Below are 26,966 nucleotides of genomic sequence, written 5' to 3'. Positions count from 1 at the left end.
GTTACTATTTTCTGTCCAATTTTCCAAATGTATGTCCAGAACACCCATTTCAGACAGTGAAAAGAAGAATCTTGTGCTCTTGTTTACCCTAACAGAGACCCCTGCTGGTTACGACGGTAGGAAAATCTGAGAACATTTTGAGTTTTTTAAGCTCAGCCTTGGCAAAATCCAATGAGACAATTTAGTTTTCAGTTTGCTCAAATAAAGATTCGGTGGGGGGTGGGAAAGGGGATATAAAAAGCCAACTGCAAATTCAACATGTATTTTTAATGCAGTAAAAAACAAAACAAAGCAAAACTAACAAGAAATGTTCTTAACATTCACTAGGATCTACCACAGAGGGATTCAATATTCATTCTATTTTTAAAAAAGTCACACGAGCAATTTTCCAGTAAGGTTAATAATGTAAAACTATATGAGGTGTTTAAGTTATAGGAAGTCATCAAAAAGTCCCCGAAAGAGGGCTACGTGTATAAGAAGAGCATAAAATATTTCTGGAGAGACAAGAAACTAGAAATAGTGTGGCCTTGGCCTTGAGGGGAAATGGGAGGAGTAGGTAGCAGGGTGGAAATATAAAAAAGATTTTCTTTTCGAATCTCTGAGTAGCATTATCTTATGTATCCCGTTTTAACATGTAGAACTGAAAATTAAAAATCAAAATGTCAAAATAACAGGCATTGAATGAGGGCTTTGCAAAAGTAAAATTAAAAAAACCTTCTAAAACAAAAACTTCCACCCAAATTCTAAAAAAGGAAGTGCCATATAATGGGTATATTTCTAACAAGCAAGTATTCTTTTTTCTACATGAAGGTACTGTTTCCTGGGGAAAAGATAGTTGAAGGAGTGGATTCATGCTGAGCTATTTAAGCCATCATACCAATTCTGGCACACAGATGGCTGGTAACAACTCAATTTATGACAATAAGTCAGAGTACTGCATCTCAAAGTCAATGGGGAGTGCTGATAGTGGATCAGAATAGGAAGCTTGGCACTGGGGTCGTGGGGGAGGGAAGCCTGGAAGAGAATGTAGAAATACAAACCATTTTAGACATTTGGTTGCGCATTCATTCAATATATATACAAGTGCCTCTTATGTGCTAGTTCCCAGAGGAGTATGGATGAGCCAAGGAAGTCTGTTTTTGTACCTTTGGAGTGTTTTGCAGTTGCTAATACCAAACAGTCCTGATGAAGCTCCTCCTTGGACCTGTGGTCCAGGCTGGTAGTCAGTGGAAGCATGGAACGAGCTTTTCGCTTCTTGGTTAAGGATTCTGAAATGTAATAACAATACAGACCGCCTGAAGAACAGCTGATCGGAATCACAAAACTAGTTGGCCATTGTGTGACAGTAACCTACTGAAAGGACATTGCTGGACATCAGAAAAGTTCCTACTCTTACAAAGAAACTTTCAAGTTAAATTAGCTGGGGGCAGTGTTTACAACACACACAAACATGTCGCTGTGAACACCCGTGAAGCATTCTCAACAGCTGCAAAATGACAGTTCATCATTAAAACATTGAAAAATGCTTAAAATTGTTTAACTGTTAAAACTGTTTAAAAACATGACCCAAAACTGAAACAATCAAAACAACAAACAAATATTTAAAACCTAAAAAACAAACAAAAACCCCAACAAAAACCAAAAACAATAAAAACCAAACACTTCAGAGTTTTCGGTTGCATGTAATATTTGAGGGTGCTTTCACAAAATATTTTAATCAGTAGACACCAACCTGGCTTCTCTTTAGGTGGCTCCTTCTTCAGTAAAGTGACTTTGTTATTAACAGTGACCTTTGACTTTTCAGAGCCTAATAAAACGGGAGCGCAGGTAACTGGTTCTCTAGAAGCTACATCATGGGGGATAAAAAACAAAGTTTGGAGAAGAACAATGCAGAATCTAGTTCTTTTTAATAATTAACAACTATACCAGACTTAATAGTGTGATTTTATATATTCCAAAAAGGAGATAAAATACTTTGGAAAGGAGCATGGGTAGTCTTCTCCCTTTTCCCATCTCACAAACTGTATTCTAGGAATCTGTAAGTTTATTACTTAGAACTCTAATTGGTCTAGCCCCCACAATTTTATACCACAGGCCCAGGAATTCTGAAACTTTGCTCAGATGGCAAAAGACTTCTTACATATTTAGATGACAAAGTACTAGTTGCATGTTTAATTACAACAGAGAATATTAAGGGTATGTGGTATGGAGTCACAATCCTGAGGACACATAACCATGAACTTTTTAAAAAAGTCTAGCTTTTTTGATCTGTAGGGGTAAAGGACATTTTGTGCAACCATTTTGTGATGAAGAGGTATTTTCATGGGCCTAAAAAAATAAACCCATTAAACTTTTAGTTCTTTATTTTCCTAAACTATGCGTCCAACAGCCATCCCTTGGGATGGAAAGGGTCTGGATGTGTCTGTACCATATATTTTGGCCATTTTAATTCTGTCACATCAAAACATTCCATTTGAGAATTAAACACAAGTCACTGCTTCTATTTATATTTTTTGTTATTTAATCATTTTAACAGGTCATAGGCACCACAGCTTAAAGGTAAACATATAAAAAAGAATTAAAGTACTGAAATTTTATCCAGTAACATTTTTTTCTCTTCAAACTAGAAACAGACTACATTATTAGAAATTAGTGACAAAATCCTGAAAAACTATTTTGTGAGAAATCTAACTGCCATGACAGTTTACCAGACTAGAAGAACCTAATTCATACATTTTTTTCAAAAACACCACCACCACCACAAACACATTAGGTACAAACCCCGTTATGAAGGGTGAGAACTTCTAAGTTCCCAGAGTGGTGGTAGCTTCTAGGCCAGGCATTTGTATGGAACAGTGGTTTCTTTCTGTAACTGGCTAGATGTCCTACTGGGAAAACTTTTCCCATGTAAGTTTCTATGACTATACACCCCTGGTTTCACTTTGCCCTGTAGTCTTGTCGTGCCCAAGTTGGTAAGACCTTTACTATTTCCATCCCAGTCTTCCACCAGATCCCCGTTAACACTTCAGGTTTAGAGGCTTTAAACAATCTTTTAAGAAACTCAATGCAGCTTTTGACGGGACCAAAGATACAACCTAAGTTAAAGAGATGGGACAGTAAGTAGGTCAAAGGCAGAGAAGTTTCAAACTGAGTAAGAACCTGGCTTAGTTTGCTGATCATGCCTACTAACTCCTAGAGTCTGGGAAACAGGATTTGGCCACATACCCACTGAGGCAACGCCACTGGGGAATTCTGGCTCCCGGGCTTCCTCTTCACCCTCCTGGTCCGACACGCCATTCTCAACAGGTCCTGAGCTCTCCCTGATGCTCTCATCTTCATTCCCATCGTACACTTCCTGCTTTACGGGAGCTCTTGAGGTGGGCTTTTTCTTCTTTTTGGGCTTTGGCTTAGGTTGAGAGAGCCTTTTTTTCTCTAATTCAATACTCTTCTTACCTAGAGGAATCACAGTTAAGACAAGGACAGACTAAAATACATATTCTCCCATATAACTACTACCCAGGCCTGACCCTGCTCAGCTTCCAAGATCAGACGAGACTCGGTGCGTTCAAGGTGGGATGGCTGTAGACTAAAATATATATTCTTGGTTAAAAGCACTCTAGGAGATAATCTCCAAAACTTCATCATGCTTCTTTTTGATAGCATTCTCACCATTTCCCTTCCTTCCCAATGAATTTTTAGAGTTGTATGATCGACATGTTAACCAAACCCTTGTAGGATTTCATTAAATCATGAATATGATATGCCCAGTTATCCTTGAATACTTACAGTATGTATTCTACACACAGGGACATTCTCCTACATTACTACAGCACAGCCATTAAAATCAGGAAATTAACATTAATACATTATTACTGTCTATTCTACATACTTTATTCAGGTTCTGCCAAATGTACCAAGAACGTCTTTTATAGCAAAAGGAAACAATCCAAGATTATATGATGTGCTTGCTTGTATGTCTCTCTAGTTTCCTTCGGCCTGAGACAGGCTTGTTTTCCTTTGACTTTCATGACTTGAAACTTGTAAAGATTACAGGACAGTTACTTTGTTGATTTTCCCCACCACATGATGTTTGCCATGATTAAATTTAGGTTTTGCATTTTGGTCTGGAATGATGGTGTCAATACAACATTCGAGGTAGCACAAAACTTCTGTCTCATTATTTGGTTATTTACTTTGATCACTTGATTAAGGGGGTGTCTTGCAGGTTTCTCCCGAAAAACTGTTTTTTCTTTGTAATTACTAAGTATTTGTATCTGCTAGTTTTAGTATCCATTGATGTTTCTTGACCACAAACTGTTACTGTGATGGCTGCTAAATGGTAATTTTCTGATTCCATCATTCATCCTACATTTATTAGTTGCATTCTGTTATGAGCAAGAGCTTTTGTTTCTCCCCATTTCTTTAGACCTTTTTTTTTTCCCCAATACGGACTCATGGATTCCTATTTTGTTTTAAACCATTACACTGGGACACTTGGGTGGCTCAGTTGGTTAAGCATCTGCCTTTGGCTCAGGTCATGATCCTGGGGTCCTGGGATCGAGTCCCGCATTGGGCTTCTTGCTCAGCAGGGAGCCTGCTTCTCCTTCTCCCTGATGCACCCCCTGCTTGTGCTCTCACAAATAAAATCTTAAAAAAAAAAAAAAATACTACTTATTTACTTTGTAAGTTTTTTTTAAAAGATTTTATTTGTTCATCTGAGAGAGTGAGGGAGCACATGAGTGGGAGGGAGCGGCAGAGGGAGAGGGAGAAGCAGGCTCCCCACTGAGCAGGGAGCCCGATGATGCAGAGCTCAATCTCAGGACCCTGAGAACAGGACCCTAGCCGAAGGCAGATGCTCAACCGACTAAGCCACCCAGGTGCCCCTACTTTCTAAGTTTTAAGGCATTTATTATCTTTATTGAGGTATAGTTTAACATAATATACCCACTTAAGATTCTGATGAGTTTTGACAGATGTATCGTCATGTAACTCACCACCACAAATTAAATATATTTCCATTATCTCAAAACATTCTCTGCTGCCTCTTTGCAATAAGATGCACTTCCTGAGTCCCAAGCAGTCACTCATCTGCTGTCACTATAGTTCTGCCTGTTTTAGAATTTCATATTATATACAATTGTACTTCCTGCTGTACATAACAATTATACAGCATGTAGTCTTTTGTGCCCACCATCTTCTGCTCAGTGTAATGTTTCTGGGTATTCATCCATTTTACTGTGATTATCAGTAGTTACTTTCTTTTTATTGCTGAATAGAATTCCACTGGAGGTTTATACCACAGTTTATTTACCAGCTGATGGACTTGTGGGTTGTTTTCAGTTTGTGGTGATTACAGATAAAGCTGCTATGAGCATTCTTTTACAAATTTTTTATGTGGATATATATTTCATTTATTTGGGTCATCTTTACTTGTATATTATTCTGTCTAGTTTTGTTTTTTTTTTTAAAGATCTTATTTATTTGAGAGAGAGAAAGAGAGAGAACAAGCAGAGGGAGCAGCAGAGGGAGAAGCTGGCTCTTTGCTGAGCAGGGAGTCTGATGCAGGGCTTGATCCCAGGACTCTGGGATCATGTCCTGAGCCAAAGACAGAAGCTTAACCAACTGAGCCACCCAGGCGCCCCTCTGTCTAGTTTCCTGTTTATGGCACGTGGGCAAGTTGGCACCTTGATCTTTGACTTGCAGAAATGGAATTCTCCTGTTCATTATTTTCAAGTTCAGACTGTCCCAGATTTGGTTAGCGGGAGCCCCTGCGAGCTAGCTCCTTTGTCCTCTTGGTAGATCTCAGTTCTTTGAGCACTTTCTTCCTCTGTGGCACCAGATAATATTCCAGGCCCATGCTGTCCCAACCTGGCATTAGCCATTTATCTAAGGAGCTCTGGTTGGTCTCTTTTAAAAATGATACACAGAAACCAAGATCTGGGTGCTAGGTATACTTGTTACTACCTGGATGCTGTCCTCATGGCCCCTCATGGCTGCCTTCCTCGTTTAGGAAGGACCCATGCAATACTATCACCGCCAGCCTACAAGAATGTCCTCTTTTCTTGACCTTGATCAACTCAATTACTGAGGAAGGGAGAAAGGGAATTAGGGAAGCATTTATGTGCTCCTGGTTCTAACTGACCTTGAGGAGGCCGGGAATGTTCTTGCATGGAAGTGAGCCATTTGTACACACAGAAGTCATCTGCCCCTGAGTAGATGCAGTCTGGATCCAGTGGGGACCACGCCACACAAAGCAGTCGACCTCTGTGTCCTCGGAAATTGCAAAGAGGCTCTTCTCGGAGAGTATCCCACACCTAAAACCAAAAGTCACATGATAGCATAGATAATTTCTGGTTTATCTATTGCTTTGGGGGGATATAAGTTAAAAAAAGATTAAAAAAAATCTGCTTAGTTTTATTTCCCCTTATGATTTTTTATTTTCTTAGTTCGAATTTTAGAAATGTTATTTCCTGTAGGAGGTTTATGTACTCTGGGATGTAGAGACATTCTTTTGGGGATGATTCTGAGTGAGCTTCTAACAGTGCCGTGTGGATTTCACTGTACTGAACCAGTATTCTATGTTTTTTGGGCTGGGGTTTCTGATGGACATACACCAGAGGTTAGCTCTCCGGTTCCTCTTGTCTGTTCTGGTTCTGGTATCTGAAAGTCCTACCTCATAGCTCTGGCTTGGCATCTCATCTTTATTTTTTACAACCTGAAGATTTTCGACTCACCAATTTATCATTAAAAACTATTCATGATTTATAGCCACTGTTTCTGTGTTTAAAACAGAAGCAAGTACTTCTCACATCAGTTTAGTCCATCATATGACAGTAAGAATGAAAAGTTAAAAAACATTAGAATTTGGCTAGTTCCTATCAATACTTTCCCTTTCATCTAAGCCAAACAAAAATAAAAACAAAAACAAAACCCAAAAACCCAATCTTAGCCTGCCAAGGGCCCAGATGTGTGGCATGAACTAAAATGCCTAGTTCTAGAGCTCAGAATACCCCATTCTGTAGAAGATAACAGCCAGGGAAAGAATGTACATAACTGGGGGAAAAGAGGAAAGAGTTCCAGTTCGAGTGCGTGGTGAAGAACCTACGGGATCAGGACCTAACAGTACCTGAGCTGTACCATCGTAGGAAGCAGATACCAGCCTTCCGTCGTGATGTGGGCTCCATGCCACACTGGTAATCTTGGCTGTGTGCCCTGACAGGGTCCGGTAGGGCTCTGTAATGGTCACTGGAGATTCAGGATTGCTCTCTAAGAGACAAGGGGAAGATGTCATTTCTACCAACAGCAACAACAAAAAGACACAGTGGAGTTAACATGGAGAGTCAAAATTTTGCCATATGCTTTCTAGATGACTTTTAGCAGGCAATATTATCTATTGGTTAAGAGAGTGGGCACGTACGCGGCACCTGGCACATGGGTTTACCGCAAGAAGCATTAGGTGTCTTTCTGTCTTTCTAAAAGCCACTAAAATGAAAATAATATCTTTTGCATGTGATATCAAGAAGGATGTATCATCACTTTTATGGTAGCTAGAGATATATAATCTGATCTTAATCATGAAAAAATACCAGACCGACGCAGACTGAGGGGACATCTATAAAGTAACAAGGCAATATTCTTCAAAGATTTAAAAAAAAAAAAAAAACAACTTAGAGACTATTCCAGATATAAAGGACATTACTGGATCAACTGACAAAACTAGAATATGGATGGTAGACTGATTGATTGTATAGATATAATGTTAAATTAACTGAAGTTCATAATGGAACTGTGGATTGTAAGGGAATAGCCTCATTCTTACAAAATACACAAATACTAAGGGCTATGGGGGCATGATGCATGCAACACAAATGGTTTGGAAAAAATATGTACATAGGCATGCACACACACACATACACGGAACCACGTGAATATGACAAAAGGTTGACAGTTGTTGAACGTGTGAAGGGGTGTACGAGAGTGCTCTGTATTATTCTTGAATCTTTCCTCTAAGTCTGAAATGAAGTAATATTGATTCTGGCCATTTTCTGGTCTCTTTCTGTTATTCAGTAGATATGAAATAAAAAACAAACTGAGATGTTAGTGTTAAAGGAGACAAAGTTCTACATTGCTCTGAAGAATGAATGCCCTCTGCCAGGTGGATGCTTAATTTGGAATCCCACTAATAATAAGGACCAGGATAAGCTTTCTAACGTATCACGCTCATAAGTTACATACTGTCTACTATTTATTGTTAGGAAAGTCTGTCTATACTTTAATAGTTTTTCCATATGCTTTTAACTTGAGAGCTAGAAACTTTTTTTTTTTTTTTTGTTTACGGATAAGAATTCTCAGAAAACTATGGGAAATTCTAGAAAAAATAAAAATGTCAACTATTTTCACTGTGGCTGACAGCACATACTTGGCAGTACTCTGGAAACAGCACAGTGTTAGATTACAATTTCTTCGTATTAGGAAAAAAATAATCTCACTGTTTTCCTATTTTTTTAAAAAGGGGCTCTTTTAACCACCTGTGTGGGGCTCCATCTCACCACCCCAAGATCATGACTTGAGCCGAAACCAAGAGTCTGATGCATAACCGACTAAGCCACACAGGCACCTGTCTTATTTTAATTAAGAAGACTATGTTACTTTTGAAAGCAAAAAAACCAATGAGAATAACATTTTAATACCAAGAAGCAAGTAAAAAGGTATAAACCTTGGAATGCAAAGTAGCTGAACAGTTATCATCCCAGGATGTAAGAAACCAAAGTTACCTATGACAGTCTTTAGGTTGTGCACGTAAATGACCGCATTGCTGGACCCAGAGGCCATCAGATAGCTCAGCTCCGGCTGACTGCCATGCTCATGGTGCCAGCTAATGGTATTCACAAGCTTGTGATGCTGCTGGATGGTGCATATCAGTTTCAGGCTAGGAACCTGAAATATTTCTATTGATCTGGAATAACAAACGCATGAGAAAAAGATGGATGATCAAAGTACAGTCTAATGTAAACAGGTATCTCCCTCATTCCATCACTCAAATAAAGGTGCAATGGAATAGGATAACCCTATCTATCACTGCAAAGGTCACTCTCCTACAGAGAACCAGATACAAAAGGCTGTTCTTTCAACAAGTATATTCAGCTTTAAAAAAATCTTAACAATCTCTGTAAAGTTGTGTTTATCAGGCTCTTGTGATAAATGGTGCTGTGGAAAAGCGAAAAGAATAATTAATGAACCAATGGCTAAATTAGGACTATGTTGCTATGATCAACATCAGAAAGATCACAGTGAGGTCTAAAAAGCATTTCTGCCCAGGCTTACTTCAAAAAAAAAGAAGAAAGATTTAGGCAGTTCAGTGCAGTAGATGAGCATTTTGTGAAGCATAAAACAGCCCAAACACTGAATAGGCGAACATTCCTTTAGACTGAAAATACCCAGCTTATTTTGCATTCTCAAAGATGCAGGGAGCTCCTGGATCATTCAAGGATATCAAGGATAGGTCAGAATATCATATTCAACAGGGCTGCTCCAACTAACATTATAGATGGCATTCATCAGCTTTTGATCAAATGTATGTGCAATTACAAAGTTTTCCATTTTTTTTTTTTGTTTTGTTTTTTAAAGAAACAAACACATACCCATCTTCGTTGCCAAGAGCCATGATTTTGCCATCTGCTTTCCAGCTGATCTCTGTGTGTACCGGCAATTTGTACTAGAAAGCAAAACAAACCAATCTTGACTAAAAGCATTGTTCTTCTCTCTGCATATCTTACAAACCAATGATGACAGCATGAGAAAAAAAATCCCTAGAGTTTAAAATGTTCTAATTATGCAACTTGTAAATAACCTACATAGTTAGAGTTACTACAAGAGTTACTAAAAGCAAGCATTCTAATTGTAATTTCCTTAACTGGGACAAAAAAGAGGCCAGTTTTTATCCCACAACAGAGCTTGTAACATGTTCATTGGCTTAATAACATGAGGGTCAGTCTCCTTAACAAAAGCTTCATATACACTACCCTGGTTTTCTTCCTATTTCTCTTTCTTTTCCTTCTATTTTTTTTCCCCTTCCAACTGTTGGTATTTCCCCAAGGCTGTCCCTCTTGTCTTCTTGTCTCTTTAGACAATCTTATATATGCCCACAGCTTCTTCAGCTACCATTCATCTGAAGGAATTCCAAATTTTTTTTTTTTTTTTTGAGAGAGAGAGAGAGAAAGAGAATGAGTGAGCGCTCAAGCAGTTGGGGAGGGGTAGAGGGGAGGGAAAGAGAGAACCCCAAGCAGGCTCCACACCCACCATGAAGCCCAATGCAGGGCTCAATCTCATCACCCCAAGATCATGACCTGAGCCAAATGAAAGAGTCAGATGCTTAACCAACTGAGCCACCCAGGTACCCCAGGAATTTCAAATTTCTAACTCCAGCCCAAACTCCTTGTATGAAGTTTCTTTTGTTTGTTTTTTAAGTTTTATTTTTAAGTAATCTCTACACCCAACATGGGGCTCGAACCCATAACCTCGAGATCATGGTCTGGGGTGCCTGGGTGGCTCAGTTGGTTAAACATCTGCCTTCGACTCAGGTCATGATCCTGGAGTCTCAGGATCAAGCTCCATTTCGGGCTCCCTGTTCAGCAGGGAGTCTGCTTCTCCCTCTCTCCCTCTGCCCCTCCCCGCTTGTGTTCTCTCTAATAAAAATAAAATCTTAAAAAAAAAAAAAAAAGTCACATGCTCCAATGACTTGAGTCATCCAGGTGCCCCTCCTTGTATGAGGTTCTGATCCACATATTCAACTACCACAAAACTAAAAGCTCTTTAGGAATAGGAATTTTGTCTCTTTTATTCATTGTTGAATGTTAATGTTGAGATAATATTTAATGAAAAAATATAGATAAAAATAATTCAATTTATGATTAAATGTTATTTTTGCTAGTCATTCAAAAATAATGAGCACCAATAAAAATGCTCATTTGAAAGAGTAAGGAAATCTCAACATTTATGGTTTCACTTCAAAAGACAATTCTGGCATAGACAGATAGATAAAATGGTAAGGCAAAAGTGATTAAATGTGGGTATCTGGGTCAAGGATATAAGGGAACTATGTGTATTGTTTTTGTGTAACTTCTTTAATTATTTCACTAAAAAATTAAAAATAAAATGGTTATTCTATTTTAACCAAATTCTTTCCAGCCACATTTGGCCACTATATTAATTTTTACCAAAGGCTCAGTCTGGAGGAAGTGGCTGGCCTGAAAAGGATGCTTTATATCCAAGATCTGAAAATTTATCATAAATCACCACAGCAACTGAGACGAAACTTGTGTGTGTATGTATATGTGTGTGGTTAAGTTCCTTGCTGTACTCAGGGATAAAGACTTCTATCTTATGTGTTATAAAGCACAAATTCACTGAGGCTTTTAGGAACATCTAAGAAATCTGATTAGCATACTGGATATCTCTAATAATGGCATTTATTATGCATGACGGGAAACCAAGAAGATGTAGATTCAGAAGGCTTTAGACCACAAGAACTCACTTTGATTGAATTGGTGTCCCTGATGAGTTTGTTGATATCATAGGCCTCTCCACCAAGCTTCCAGGGGTTATGCTGTAAGACAACCCCTTCCCCTCCGCAGCTGTATAAAGTGAGGGAAGGTCTGTCTCCTTCTCCTCCTATAGGAGATAAGAAAAGAAAGCTTATCGGTTTCGCATTTCATCAGCTTAACTATTTGTTGCTATACCATAGCATACTATGAGTTGTTTTAAAAGAATTGGAATAAAGTCACTGTTCTGTGCATATGAACACAGCTGTTGGGAGAAGTAAAAAGATATACTAATTCTACAGTAATATTTATAATGCAGCATATTTGCTTTAAACATTCTTCTGCCATTCAAATAGTATGGGTGCCAAAGCTGGGATCAAAAAACATGTTCGCAACGTTTATGAGAATTTACCTTTTCTTTCAGAAATGAGCACTCCACTCTGTGGACATTTAAATATATAGAGCTGTAGCACTTCCTATGACTAACTATAAGGAGCTGTCCTCAAAGCAACGATTTGTTTAGTATTATAGCAATCCTCTTGTTGACTTTTAAGAAGCAAACAGTGGTTCTTGTGCGGTTCTGTAAGGACAAGTTTTATTTTCACAACTGCTAGAACTATGCCTGGCACAAATCAAGGAACCAATAAAGCTGTTGAATGAAGGAATGACCTATAACCTCAATGCTGCTTGAGTTCTGATGATTGACATTAGTTTCTCTATGTACTGCAATTACTATGGATATCACTTCAGGGATAATAAAGATAAGGCTAAGGAGAAAGAAGAGGTAAAGGGTCAGAATACGGTGATGACAAAGAGAGATCATTTGAGGAATGCTAAGTTTGCTTTAAGTGTAGGTGACATTACTCCATTAATATAGTCAAATACCATTGTAATTGTGATAAAATTAAAAAGTGATAGCAAATTTTAGTGAAAACACATTAGGCTGGGTACCAGAAGCCAGCAGGAGCGAACTACATGCACAATGAAAAAAATTCAGCTCGAAGAGACCAAATAATGCTTTAGAGTTTGGGGATTCTTATTATGCGTGAGTGATTTCTAACTTATCACCTGCTATGATTGCCCTCATGGATCCTTGGGGGGACACAGCATACTGCATAAGCAGTTATTATACTAGAATATTTATGACTTACTAGCTTGAATATCTTACAATTAAACCAAAAGAAAGAGAATGCTCTTATGTTTGCTAGAGAATGACTCAGATACTTACCGAGTGAAATGGGGGGCAGTGGTGGCCCCCAGGCTAAAGTGTACACAGTCTTCTTGTGATATGTGCTAGAAATCTGTGGAGGTCTGGGGGGAAAGGGGATGACAAACAAAAATTTAAACAGAAGGCACAGTGGAAAACAGACTCATCTTTTTCTAAAAGGTTCCTACCTATTAGGTGCTGATATTAGAGAAAAACAATTTAACAGTATCCTTCTCCAAATAGCTAATTGTGGAGAAGCCAGCACTTCAAGAACGTACCTACATATAATGGTATCTGCCACTAAAATGATTAAGTCCCAAATGTACTTTACCCAGAAAAAAAATGTTATCCCTCTCCCCCTCAGTCTGGCCAGTTTGGGATTTTTTTCCCTTCTCCCCTCCCAACTGCGCACTTCACTTAAATGTCATATATTCTAATGTTACTGTAGTTACAAGGAGTATAAAGGCTATCACAACTAGAGAAAAACAGAATAAGACAGAAAATGCAACTGTTCAGCCCAGAACTAAGGTTACTGCTAAGCGTCTATTATCATCATGCAGATGGACCCACCTCACTTTCAAGTAAAAGACAAGAAGTCATTTTAGGCTTACCCTGTTATTAACATTCTTAAACTAAGACAAAATTTTAGAGAAGTTTGATTTTAAAGTTTCTGACTGTGAAGAAAACTTGCTCTGGAGGGTAAAATGTGGAAAGCTGTGGTGGTTATGACATGTGAGGTGTCAGGAAAGGGCAGTATGGCTGTTAGCTTTACCGTAAACTGTGTTCTCTGTATGATGTGAGAATTCCTGGAGTCCAGAACCTATGACCAAACTAGCTGTTGACTTATTTACTTCCATGTTTCTGGCACACGCATCACTATCATTCTGGACAACAAACTGCAATTTCTTTGGGCTCAAAGAAATAGAATAAGTAGTTCTGGCTGAATCCTGCCTAAGAGCCTATCTACAGTAGTACCCTTCCTCCTACTACACACCTGTCCTGTGTTCATTTGGATATTCAGCTTATAATAACCAGAGATATTAATTTAATAGAATTAGTCAAAAATTTTGTGATGACACAGAGCTATTTAAATTGAAATATGGTTTTATTTTCTTCAGTGCCTCTTTGAAATAGTGTATTACTTTTTGAGAATTAAAAAATGGAGTTAACTGCAGAACAAAAAATGCAGGCAACTAAGGGCATACAGGTTTTACCTATGTACTTAAAAAATTGCATAGAAAAAAGGTTAACTCTGCAGTGTAGTAAATAATTCTTACTTAGAAAGGAATGATCTAGAATAAGCATTGGCAAACTTATCCTGGAAAGGGCCAGCCAGTACATACTTCAGGCTTTTTGCATCATGAGGTCTCTGTCACACCTCCTCTCACTGTGCTCTGGTGCTACGAAAGCAGCCTCTGCTAAGGTGCAAACAAATGAGCATGGCTGGTTCCAATAAAGCTGTAACTGCAGACACTGAATTTTATTTAATTTTCATGTCATGAAATAGTCTTTTGATTTTTTCCCCCAATAATTTATAAAGGTAGAACCATTTTTAAGTCATGAGCCATGGCTCTCCAGTCCCTGGTCTAGAATGGTGCTGTGCTGTTCAGTAAGCAAGCACGGGGCCTTGTGCACTCGAAATACGGCTCATGAGAAACAAGGCACGTAACTTCTAATTTGATTTAATTTTAATTATTTTAACTGTAAATAGCCACGAGGGGCTACCGAAGTGAACAGCATAGGTCTGGAATCCAGTCAAGCATCTAGGATAGCTGCAGGTGCAACAGATTCATAAACTGAGCCATACGTATGAGCCACATATGCACTCAGGAAAGCTTTCTTGTAGTCACATTAAAAGAAGCAAAAGAAAGAAATGAAATTGAATTTTAACAGTGTATTTTATTTAGCTCAGTATACAGAAGTATTATTTTTTAAAATATCAAAATAAAATAATTATTGAAATATCTTACATTTTTGAAGTGAACTCTGGAGTGTATTTACACTACAGCACGTCCCAGTAGTCACCTGTGGCTAAAGACTATAGAATGGACAATGAAGCTCTAAATATAACTTCTAGCTTATAGGGAAAATGGGGAATACTGAAATGAGTTAGAAATCACCACAAAGAAATAACTAGGTAAGTCCAAAATGTAGAATATTCTCACCAAAAACTTATCTGGAATCTTCAAGCTGAAAAGACAATGTTATGGAAAGAAGTGGAGGTGCTCTTCTAGAATAAGAGAGACTAAAGAGACCTAACAAAATGCAATGTGTTGAACCCTAGTTGAAATTAATTTGAAAAAAAAAAAAAGCTAGGAAAAACATTCTTGGCTCAACTGAAGAAATTTGTACGTGGACTGGATGTTAGATCATATCATGGAATTACTGTTAATTTTAAGTGCGCAAAGATACGGCAGATATGGCAAAATGTTAACAACCGGTGAGTCTAGTTGGAAGGCACAGGGCTGTTCTTTGTACTAGGTTTTCAATGTTCATGGATACCTGAAAACTTCTGTAAGAAAAGCTGAAGGAAAACAAAAGCAAATGGTTTATTTTAGTGGTAACCACAGGTCAGACAGGCTGAACCACTATCACCTGAAAATTTTCTTTAAAAATAAAATTCCAAGTTGTAAGCCTGTCTCACAGCCAGGATCTTAAAGATGTTTCCCAGGCCAATTCTGATGTATATCCAGGTTTATGAATCAAAATTAACTCCATCAATGACATTATGGTCAGTGGGCCAAACAATCTTCTATTTCTTACTTGTTGGAGTAGGTGTCATACAATCCCACTTTCCCATCATCAGTCCCAAAAGCTAAGCAGCCTTCCTTGGTTGGATGCCAGCACAGCTACAAAACATATGAGGAAAGGGGCATACTGTTAAGGGAACTGTTAGGTTATCCTTCAAGCATTCAAATGGACAACTTTCTTGCCCTTGGTGTCTTCTAATTTTAAAAGTAACAAATTCTCATTATTCAAAAGAAACAAAGCATTGAAACAAAGTTAAAGTCACTGGTAATCCCACCATCTGAAACACCTCATTGCCAATTTTGTATCTTAACAGATATTTTTTGTGAATAAAGTTAAGTATATACAGTTGAAAAAAACAAAAATAGGTTCAAACATTTAAATGATGTGCATGATACACTGTTGAGTGGGGATAAAAGAGTGCATAACAGTTTAGAAAATAGGATTCTATTAATAAAATTTGCAACAGTGGTTCTCTGCATTGTAGAAGTGGGAGAATAGAGTGGAGGGTAGGAAAATTTTTTGTGTTCTACACTTCTGTACAGTTTGGCTTTTTTTTCCTCTTTATATTGTTATTATTTTATTGTTTTTTTTTTAAGAGTTATTTATTTGAGAGAAAGAGAGACTCTCAAGCAGGCTCCGGAATGAGCGCTGAGTCCCCACATGGGGCTCGATCCCATGACCCTAAACTGAAACCAAGCTGAAACCAAGAGTCAGACACTTAACCAACTATGCCACCTAGGCGTCCCTGTTATTATTTTTTAATTGAAGTATAGATGACATACAATGTTATATTCGTTTCAGGTGTACAACATATGATTTAACAATTCTGTATGGTTTTTCTTTTAACCAAACATTTATTGCTTTTAGACTAAATAGAGAAAAACAAAAAACATCTATATATTGTTATGTAATCTGCATTTCATGTTTTGTAATTTTCATTTTTCACGAATCATCACCTTTCCACATCAAAGAAGGAGACACATTATCATTTTTAATAGTTTGATAAAATTTCAATATGTGTTTATATTATAACTTAAATGTATCTTCTATGAATGCACATCCAGGTCATTTTTAATTTCTTACTACAAGAATTACTTATTTGGAAAAAGTTCAGAGCAAGTTCAAAGATATCATCCTTACCGCTGTAACCTTGGACTTGACACCCTGCCAAAAATTTTTCACATCATAGTTGTTCTTGATGGAGAGTGTATTCCATACACGGATCATACCATCCCCAACGCCTATGGCCAAACAGCCCATGTCCACAGGAGAGAAAGCCAGGCTATAGGCAAACCCACCGAGGGAAGGTAGGGTCCAGCAGCACTCGAGGGTGGCCATGTCCCAACATTTTACCTGAAAAAATCAAAAATTAGGGTCTAAATATAAAAAAAGATCAGAGAAACTGGAAAAAGAATGAACATCTCAAATAGCATGGACTCAAAGAATGGGTAAGAATAATATAATTTTTTAACTATTCCAGTAGGTAACAAATTCTGGAGAAAAAGTCTCTTAGGAAAAAAAGTAATAAACTGTAGAGCTCAAAGGACCTTAGAATCCATCTAAGAGATGGCAAGTGAATTCAGGGTCACACAGTGAATAAACCAGACCCAGGCCTCCCATTTCCCAGAGTCCACCGGTGTTCCCACTCCTACCCCATTGGTAATCTCCTCATTTGGCGAACCGAACTATGAATGAAGATGGCCTCAGGGCACTAGCAAATGACAGGAGCTATCTCAAAAAGCAAAATATCTTATACCCAGAGGAAGGGGAGTGCTACATATTTAATCTTCACTTGTTTAACAGAGGGGCTTGGGAGAAAACAGTGTATCAAATAAACCTAGCTTAACTGCATAACAATAGTCATAGACTCTTAAATAAATAAAGCCAATTCTCTCTTGGAGACTTCACCAAGAGCTGATGTTTCTCTACCTAAACTATAGACAAGGATATTTTAAAGCCAAGGCGTGATGATCTCACACATCCTTCCCTGGACAGATCGACAATTCTTTACATATCTGTTTTAACAAAAAGGCATCTTGGTGGTTCCTCACCTTTCCCCAAACTCTCTGCTGTTGACATAGTTAGTGCTGATCAGTACCAGTAACTGTGAGATTGGTCTCCTTGGCTCAGGGGTCTAAGGTGGGGCATGAGAACTGATGGATGGTTTGAAAAGCCCTCTAATCACATCCAAGTCATAAATAACCGCAATGCTGAATGCAAAATAAGCAGTTCTTACATCTCTATCCATTGATGTGGAAAGCAGCAGCTGTTTGTCATCCTCAGTTTGTAAAGGGCATAAATTAAATACAATTCTTGAATGATTCTGCCCTTCTGATGAAGCACTAAAGAGGGTATATTTCCGTCTCCAAGACTGAGTGAGATCCCACAGCAACAGCTCGCCTCTGTGAAGGAAAAACACGCAATCCGAGAACAAGTTCTTTCACGAGCAATCTGAAAACAAGTGATCTGGGGACAGAGAGTAGGGGCCTTCCGTTGCAAAATAATTTGCTAATTTTCTTTTAAGGAGAAGAAACTGCATAGGCACAAAACAGCCCAGAAGAACACACACAAAAACAAGGAGTCACTCACTGCCCCGGGGAAGGGAATCTAGTTGAGAAGATAAAGGTAGGAAGAGTACTTCACTATGGTCCTGCATTCTTTTTGAATGACGTGATTATACTGCACTACCTTTGAACAGATTTTCCTAAGAGCTTTAATTGTAAAATGCCACCATAATTTGCACAGCCCCAAAGCTTTATGACATACCCTCTCTTTTTTGGGACAGTGTGGGGGAGGTAGGGCCCTGTGGGGGGGATTTTTATATGCTTTAACTGTCATTTCATTTAAAAGCAAGGCCCTGTCTGCACCTAGAAGCCAGTACTCAATACAATTTGTTCAGTGAATGGCTATAATCACCCTAAGAGACAGGAAATTCTGTGAGCTCCCCGTTTTACGTATGAAGTAACTGGAGCTGAGAGTAAAGGGTCATGCTCATGAACACACAGAAGAGACTGATTCTGAAATGTAGTTCTGCCTGACTTCAGAGTCCGTGCTCTGAACCACCAGGCTATACTTACTGGATTTTTTTTCTCAGCGCTATTATTAGACAGCATAGGAATTTGTCTCATGGTTTTTCCATTACAAATGGCCCATGATAATATAAGCTTAACCACTGCTTTTTCCATCTTCCGTGTCTAGAAAGAGAAACCTAGGAATTCCTCAAGCTAAAGCGGGAAACACAACATGTCATAGAGGGCATGACCAAAAAAAGACTTACCCAAAACAGCTGGATACCAGCTGTGTTGGTTGATCCTTGGGCCAATGGAGTGTCAACCAAAGGCGTTCTTTAATAGTTGGGTCTATACCCCCTCCTCTTCTCTTCAGAAAGGGTAATTTCAAAATCATCACCCCTGCAGGTTAAAAGAAGGTCAGTGGGTGCTCAAGACAGTGAAACTGCACACATGAAGTCCCCAGCAGTTCACAACACAGCTTGCAGTTTAAAAGTCTTTTAGTTTGGTTACTTAGAATTCAGACCTCATTTCCTCATGGAAACGTTATTATACAGAGTTTTAATACTAGTCTAATTTAAGTGAAACAAGCTTTTACAGGCTGTCTGGCAACCTAAGCACATTAAGAATATTGTCTGTCTGGGAAAATGAGGTTTCAACTGAACTGTGAACCCAGGTGGTAACACAACTCAGGATTCTCCAAAGTTGGCAGGACAGACAGTGGGATTCCTTCTTCTGGAAAGCAAGCCAAAAGAAGGGACAAATACAGCAGTCAACCTGAGAAGTCCCTCCGCCCCCTGACATGCTACTCACCAGTGGTCCTTAATCCCTATTATGTATCAGAACGACTCACTGGTGGAGCCTCTAAAAATATATATGTGAGGGCCCAACTCCTAGAGATTCTGATTCAGTAGATTTGAGGTGCGGTCCAGGTACTCACATTTTCCAGAAATTCTCCAGGTGATTTTGCTGCATGACTAGAATTGAAAACCGTTGTACTAGACATCCATAAGCTTAGAGATTACCCTTCTGGAGGGATTCTTGGACTAATGTTGTCCCCACTTGGGAGGATCAGCTGTAGTATGTCCAAAAGCAGCCCACGATTCTTTAAAAAAATTCTGTTTTCCAGAATTACACTATTAGTTACCACGGACTAAGCCAAAACTATGTGCCAGCACTGTGCTATTTGCTTTATATGCATTACTCCACTTGGATAAAAATGATAAAACTTTCGTGGATTTTAAATAAAGTGGAGAAAGAAGACTGCTCTAAGGAGAAAGGCTCAATTTTTATTATGAGGGTCACTCACGTCCACTCTTTCCTCTCAGTTTGTAAATTGAAGGTGAAAGTTCTGTTCAAAGAGAGAGGCTTGGGAAACCTGAAGGACTGAGGGTCCCCGTAGTTTGGATAAACTGAGCTTTAAAATTTAAACACGTGCTTCTACACTGGGTATATATTATTTATCCTGCATTTGTGCATTAAAACCTCTAGCTCTTTTCCATTTCTCTGATTCAGGCCTTGCTAATAAGTTCCAGTATTTCTACCTTTGTAACAGCCATCTTGCCTTCTTTGACAAACAGTGCCCCTTCTATGAATGCATCAGAAACCCTCATCTCCAAAACCGAAGCCAGACTGGGGGGAGCACTGGATAGAAAAGTAAAGAAGTGCCTTCTGGCAGATGACACACTCTGAGGATAACAAGACACAATAAAAAAGTTTCTACTTCCACCAATCACTATAGGTTATATCACAAAAGAAACATCAAACATCAATCTTACCTCGGCCTCGGGAGCAGCTCCAGATTCGAATGGTCTGATCTTTGCTTCCAGTGGCTAAGTAGCAGCCTTTTGTTACTGGAGTTTGTGCTATAACTTTACCATTGGGAATTTCAGGTTCTTCTAGGGTAGAGATGGTCATTTTGTTTTTAATTTATATGAAACATGAACTTGTCAAAGAAAAACTAGTTTGCAAGGTTCCTAAAACTTGGCTATTATGCTTATAGATCTGATCTGTAAAACCTAAAGTTTTGAATGTAATTTAAATGATACAGGTTTACCCACATTGTTCCTTAGGTCTGAGGAGTACTCAACCCTCTTAAATCATCTCTACCTGAATTTTCCTCTTGATTTATGGATAAACAGTCTTCACCAGGCAGGGGACACCAGGCTATGGAGTGGATCTCATCATCGTGACCTCGAAGCCTGTGAATAACTTCTCCTTTCTTACTGATGTCAATTATAACCACTATGCCATCCTTGTAGCTAAAAAACAAGAGTTAGAAATATTGAAAAATGAAGACAGAACAGTAAAATTTTGGATTAGGAATTATTATTGTGCACTCCTAAAAGGTAAGTGTATTTGGGATGAAGGAGAAGGGAAGCAAGCAAGAAATAATCTTGTTTTGTCCTTTTTCTAAAATGTTCATTTTCTGTTTCCTGACACATTGGTCCCCCTACCCCTCCAATCAAACTCTTGACACTAATAAAGCTTACATTGCCTGGCATAAAGCTCATGGAGTGTTCGAAGGGAACTTCTGGAAGAATGGTTATTTGTGGGGCCCAGCAATCCCTCTGATTAGAGATGAATGTGTCCTAACACACTCACACCTCCCCCCTTTTTTACAAGTGATCCTGTTTTTCTAACTAGGAACTTAACAAAAGCTAAGCAGTACTGTAGTTTCTAGATCTGGATATTCCAAGACTATCATTTTTTTAATTCAGAGGACACTGAGAAATTCTAATAGCTTTTAAACAAAAAAGACGAAGTACTTCATACACATAGAGAAGTCCACCAACCTGCTTAAAGGGAAAAAAACCCAATTACCGATATGGTTGAAGTCCTTTGTATAACCCACCCCAATCAAACCTCTCTCCCTCTCTTCCCCAGAGGTAAACTGCTATTTGTGAATATTCTGTTCCATCATTCCTAGCCTTTATCTGTCTACATTCCTAAAGATGATGGAAAATGATTCTGTAGATTTTAAAGCTTCGTATTATAAATGGTGTCATGCGGTCTGTTTTTCTGTAGCTTGTTATTTTCACTTATTGTTAGTGAGTCATCCATGCTGATGCATGTAACTCTGGTTCCCAGTCACTTACACTACTGGATAGCGCTTCATCGTGTGAATATGGCACACGTCTATTCAGTTTCTCTTTTGGAGGGCTTCCGTTTCTGGCTATTACAAACAAAACCAAACCAAAATGCCATTAATAATCTTATGCACACTTAAAACAATTTCTGATTTGATGCGTAGTAGTGGAACTGCCAGGATGTAAAATGTGCACATCTTCGCTTTACTAGAAAGTGCACAAGTGCTTTCCAGAGTGGCTGTACCTATTTACATCTCCTATGTACTAGATAGTTCTACAGGGAAAAACACCATTACAGCTCAATTTATTTTTCTCCTTTTATTAAAAATATTTTCTCCCCACTATAGCTTTATTTATTTTTTTATTTTTTTTAGGATTTTATTTATTTGACAGGAGAGACAGCCAGTGAGAGAGGGAACACAAGCAAGGGGAGTGTGAGAGGGAGAAGCAGGCTTCCCCACAAGCAGGGAGCCTGATGTGGGGATCGATCCCAGGACCCTGGGATCATGACCTGAGCTGAAGGCAGACGCTTAACGGATGAGCCACCCAGGCGCCCACTACAGATTAAAAAAAAAAAAAAAAAATGAAATCGTATATCAATCTTTGCAGACGTGGACTTCGAAAACCATCGTTTTACAACCTAACAGTCAAGAGATCAGCTGTTCTGTAATTATAATCAGCCCTTCAGAGGATGATCACCATTTTGAAGAGCCTCTAAAAACAAATCGATCGTTCTGATTCAATCCTGTGTCTGAATGTGCAGTTCCTTCTACCTGAAAGATTTCTTTTCTTGTGAATTTTTGCCTGTCTCTCAAGGTCAGTTTGATTCAACCTTCTCTGACCCCTGCCTACCGCCCATTCTGCTCCCTCTCTAGTGCCTCCACTGCAACATTGCTCCCACTTCACCCAGCAGACCACCGATCCACAGACTCCTTCTGTTTTCATTATTACACATCCACCACCTGTCTTCCTGTCCTTCCCCTCAGGCCGCAGATTGCACCATCCATCATTATAATCACTCCTTTAAAAACACCCTTGTCCTGTCTCTCAGCAGTATTTACTCCAGAAAACCCCAAACCTTGTCAAATCCAACCATACCCTTTCTCAATCAGTTTGAATAGTTTACTTTGAATTCATGACTTTGATCCATAGCTTGGCACTCAACAGGGCACTGGACCTACAACCTCCCTCAGTAAGCTCGTTTTCCTAATCTCTGAGATGACTATTTTCACATCTTCCTGCATGCTCCCAGCCCCACTTTGAGCTTGACTCTACCTTTCTGATTTATGCCTCATGGAGAAAATCAGAAGCCATCAGAATGAAACACCCTCCTCTTCCAACCAGATCAACAAACCTACCTGCACCTGTTTCCATATTCTCACTTGTCCTTTCTCCTTGTGATCTGATCTAATCCCCTCTTGACTTCTCAATATCACTTCTGTATTTATCACCATTTATCTGTGCAGCCAGCTCCTCCTCTTCCATCAACATAAAAACATGCCCTTATCATCTTCCATTTAGTATTCCCTTGACTCCCACATACCTCCTCTGGCTTCATGTCTATGCACAATTTGTACAACAAATTGTCTCCATGTGTATCTTGACTACGGACCCCCAGTTTCTTGAATCCACTCCAGCCAGCCTTTCTCCTCCAACATTCAGACCTTATGTCAAATCTTCAAACTAAAGTGAAAAGACATCTTTGGGAGAGCAGTAGATGGAGTGGTGAGGGAAAGGGGGGTGCCCGCTCAGGCAGTTTATGTGAAACAACCTTGGTGATCGAGGTGGAGGCAGAGAGCCCAATGCCAGGCTACTCTCCCAATCTACACGGAGGGCTGACACCGGGACAGAGCTGAGTCCTCTGACACTCCAGGAGTACATGTTATCTCCAGGAGCAAGTATCTGAGGGAGGGAAAGGGGAGAAGAGGGTATTTCCTACATCTGGAGGCTGACTGAAGAAATCAGATGTGAAGAATGAGGAAAGTACATTATTGTAGAAACTAAGGAAATAAAAACAGAGAGTGAGAGAAATAGTAAGGACCTGGAAGACACAGGAATAAAGGATACCAAGGGCTCAGGGAGTGGTTAATATCTATAAATGGCTTCCTCTGAGGAATAAAAGAGGCAGGAGAAGATAAAGCAAATGCAAAATATGCTCATTAACAAAAATAAATTACCAGAACAGATGATAAGTACTTACCCAATGGCTACTAAATCTTCATGATGAGGTGAGCAAGTAAGACAGAAAATTGTCCTGGGTTCTATAAAGAGGTGCTGGCTGTCATTTCTGTTAAGCCAGTAACAGAAAACTACTCCTTTTTCATCTCCAGATACTATTAAATCCTTTACTTGAGGAGACCAATGCAATGCTGATATTGTATGCTTTAAAACAAAACAAAAATACATTTGCTTTTCATTTGTCAGTGCTGAATACATTGTTTTTAACCTGTATAATACTAGGCACATTGATAGGTACTTAATAAATACTTAGTACCACTTGTATACCAAGGATACCGTAACCAAATGGTAGAAGAATTTAAGCTCCTAAGGATCAAAGAACCATTTAAAAACATTTCTTCCTTTAATAGCTTAATGCAAAGTTCTAACTAAGTGAGTCTTTTCCTTTTCTACATTCTTCCAAAAGGCAGGTTTATCAAGTAATCATCTGGTTTAGAAACAAGTTTTATTCACTCATTTACAGTTTATATCAGGAGTCTTTTTCATGTAAAGAACCAGACAGTAGCTATTTTAGACTTTGTCAGCCATACCGTCTCTGGTACAACTACTCAACTCCGCCGCTGTAGTGTGCAAGCAGCCAGTACTTAAATGACTGTGGCCGCATTCCAATACAACAATTAGCAAAAACAGTCAGCACTGTAGTTTGCTGACCTCTGGTTTATATGTATCTCCTTCCAAAAAGGTTTGAGGCATCTTGCAATATAGAGCTTCTCACCCAATTAGTGAACTTAACTATAAGTTAACCTGTACAGGTGAGCTGGCGCGCTTGATACAAAACCCCCCAGCAGATACATAATAACGGTCCGAGAAACCAGGAAGCCACGGTACCTGATGGAGAGCATGTTCTGTCACAACTGTTTTTGTCTCTACATCCCAGATTTTCACAGTTCCATCATCAGAGCTGGTGGCACAGAGGTTGTATTGACCCGGGTGATGAGAAAACGTGAAGCCAGAGACCCTTTCGGTGTGTCCCACCAACTCCCCTATGACTTCAAGCAAAACCAGACTTCAGGTTAGAGTGCTACCTAAGATTCGGGGCAGAATCATACTGTTGTTAGATGGGCGGGACCTCACTTATCCCGTAGTACAACAAAAATATCCAGGCACTCCAATCAGAAATCCCAAGTTCTGGTTCTGGCTCTGCCACAAGACTTCAGCCCACTCACTTTATCTCCTTGAGCCTCACTCTTTTCAACCGTAAAATGCTGCTGATATTTCTTGATGTTCTGAAGAGTGGCTCAAATGAAGAATGTAAAAGTGATTCTTATTTAGATAAGGCCAGAGGTCTCTTGGGAAATAATAAATACCTGGCTTGCCACATCCCAAGGCATAATCAAAACCTAGTCTGGAGCCTGAAATCATCTGCCTCAACTCATTCATCTTACAGAAACAAGTATGTATTTCCAGGATCTTGCTTAGGGCCTGGAGCTGTAGGCAGCCCCTAAACCCAGGAAGGCTCCTAGGGGGCCCGAGTGCGCTGCGTGGGGGAGGGAGGCCATAAATGTTATAAATGCCTGGGTCTAGCAAGGGATAACTTCAGTGAGCGAGCGGTCCTACGTGAGAGCGCCAGGAGGCGGGACCGCTCAGCCACAACGTGGTGTAGCTCAATCTTGGAGACGCGGACGCAACTCAGCCTAGTGACCATAAGCAGATCTTCTGCCTACCTGGGCCTCAGTTTCTCCATCTGTAGAGAAGGGTAGCTAGAAACGCCCACGCGGCGCCTCCGGCGAACCCAAGGAGGGCAGGAAGGCGGGGGCCCAGAGGTAGGGACTTACCTCGAAATGGGGGCGTCCCAGGGATCGCGCCGGCGCTCGGGCCCACGCGGACAAGGAAGACGGAGGTCCGCGCTGCGAAGCCGAAGAGGCCCCCGGGCACGGCATCGCTGCATCGGGCACAGTACCAGTTAGGAGAGGGCGGCAGCGTGCGCGGCTCCTGTCCCATGATCACCGGCCAGCAGGGATGAACCAAGGAGCCACTAGGCCAGACCGTTCGCAGCCCCACGCCGTAGCCGGGGAAGGGGGCGGGCTTGGCTCGGAGCCCCGCCTCACCGGGCCCGCCGCTACGGCGCGCGCCGAGGCCCAGGCCACACCGCGAGCTCCGCTCCCGCCGCCGCCGGGCTAGGAGGGCGCGGATGCGCGCGCTGGGCTCTGCCTCCCAGCCCCACCCGGGGCCAGAAGGTCTGGTGCTGCCCGAGCTTAGCCTGGGGGTTAGGCATTCTCGCTTCCTACAGCAAAGTACATAATTAAGGGGTTAGACTAGTGGAGTCACCTCCTCGCATGTCGTTTTAATTTTTGGACCTGTTCAACCACTATCCCATCAAGTATTTTTGAACACTACTTACCAGGACATTTTGCTAGTTCTGGAGATTCTTTAGAGATATCCACAACAAGCCAGTTAACAAAACGCTCAAAGTTCGAATCAAATCAAAAAGGAAAGGAAGAGTCAGTTTCGGCAACTGGGTGAAAATTCTGGCTCCAGAGTCTTAGTACTCAAAGAGGAGCAGGATAGAGTGACTGTTGATTGAGTGCCAGCGCTGTGAAGGGATTGTATGTGGTTAACTGCCGTGGAGGAAAAGGAATGGAAGTTTTAGATTCTGCGCTTATATTCTCCTACTCCTGTATTGCTTGTTTGCATAGGGTATGTGGCACTCCTGCATAGGCAGCGAACGAAACCTGAAATATCTATCCTTATGTAGAGAGGTCAAGCATATATTTGGATGTGGGTAGGGGCACTAATTTTGGAGGCGTCCAGCCCCAGATTGAATTAGTGGTTTTGTCAGTTGTCGGAGAGATTTTAACCAATCCTAATCTGTTTCTTCATTTGAAGGAAGACGATAATCCATGCCTCGTTGGATTGCTGTGAGTCATACATAGATTAGTGAAATGCCTGCCCGGCATATATGGTAGCAAGTTGCCGATGAGTATTACTTTATCTCTTGGAGGTCAAGCTGGAGATTAACATAGGGATTAGGACATCATACTTTGTATTTGAGCTGTTCGTACTTTCTAGAGCTTTCCATACGATCTCTAGTGATCTTCACAACAAGCCTGTGCTGTAGGGATAGTTATTTCTATTTTGCTGAGAAGAAAACTGAGGCCCACTCAGGTTAGGTGGCTTATTCACCGTCTCTTTT

At 40.0% G+C, this 26,966-nt stretch overlaps 1 protein-coding gene across 4 annotated transcripts in view; it reads right to left on the bottom strand.

Moving 5' to 3' along the window:
- GEMIN5 (gem nuclear organelle associated protein 5) overlaps positions 1-25,873 on the bottom strand; it is a 40,136-nt gene extending 14,263 nt beyond the window's left edge. For 2 of the 4 annotated variants that reach the window (XM_034656817.1, XM_034656818.1), the window contains exons 1-18: positions 25,609-25,873; positions 24,662-24,822; positions 23,796-23,977; positions 20,616-20,767; positions 20,285-20,401; positions 18,776-18,908; positions 17,735-17,900; positions 16,639-16,851; positions 15,511-15,596; positions 12,769-12,851; positions 11,534-11,670; positions 9,642-9,715; positions 8,775-8,956; positions 7,127-7,266; positions 6,143-6,314; positions 3,226-3,453; positions 1,733-1,846; positions 1,146-1,268 (exon numbers count right to left, since the gene is read on the bottom strand). In XM_034656817.1, the coding sequence (XP_034512708.1) occupies positions 1,146-1,268; positions 1,733-1,846; positions 3,226-3,453; positions 6,143-6,314; positions 7,127-7,266; positions 8,775-8,956; positions 9,642-9,715; positions 11,534-11,670; positions 12,769-12,851; positions 15,511-15,596; positions 16,639-16,851; positions 17,735-17,900; positions 18,776-18,908; positions 20,285-20,401; positions 20,616-20,767; positions 23,796-23,977; positions 24,662-24,822; positions 25,609-25,774 (2,629 nt within the window). In that variant the 5' untranslated portion in view covers positions 25,775-25,873. Of the gene's footprint in view, positions 1-1,145; positions 1,269-1,732; positions 1,847-3,225; positions 3,454-6,142; positions 6,315-7,126; positions 7,267-8,774; positions 8,957-9,641; positions 9,716-11,533; positions 11,671-12,768; positions 12,852-15,510; positions 15,597-16,638; positions 16,852-17,734; positions 17,901-18,775; positions 18,909-20,284; positions 20,405-20,615; positions 20,768-23,795; positions 23,978-24,661; positions 24,823-25,608 lie in introns of all 4 variants that reach the window. The other 2 variants (XM_011222244.3, XM_002917165.4) reach the window with 2 other exon arrangements.
- Positions 25,874-26,966: the final 1,093 nt, after the last annotated feature.

This window comes from Ailuropoda melanoleuca, chromosome 3, assembly GCF_002007445.2.
Source record: "Ailuropoda melanoleuca isolate Jingjing chromosome 3, ASM200744v2, whole genome shotgun sequence".
NCBI lineage: Eukaryota > Metazoa > Chordata > Mammalia > Carnivora > Ursidae > Ailuropoda > Ailuropoda melanoleuca.
The sequence above is the reverse complement of the archived record's forward strand: the minus strand, read 5'-3'. Positions and strand labels throughout refer to the sequence as shown.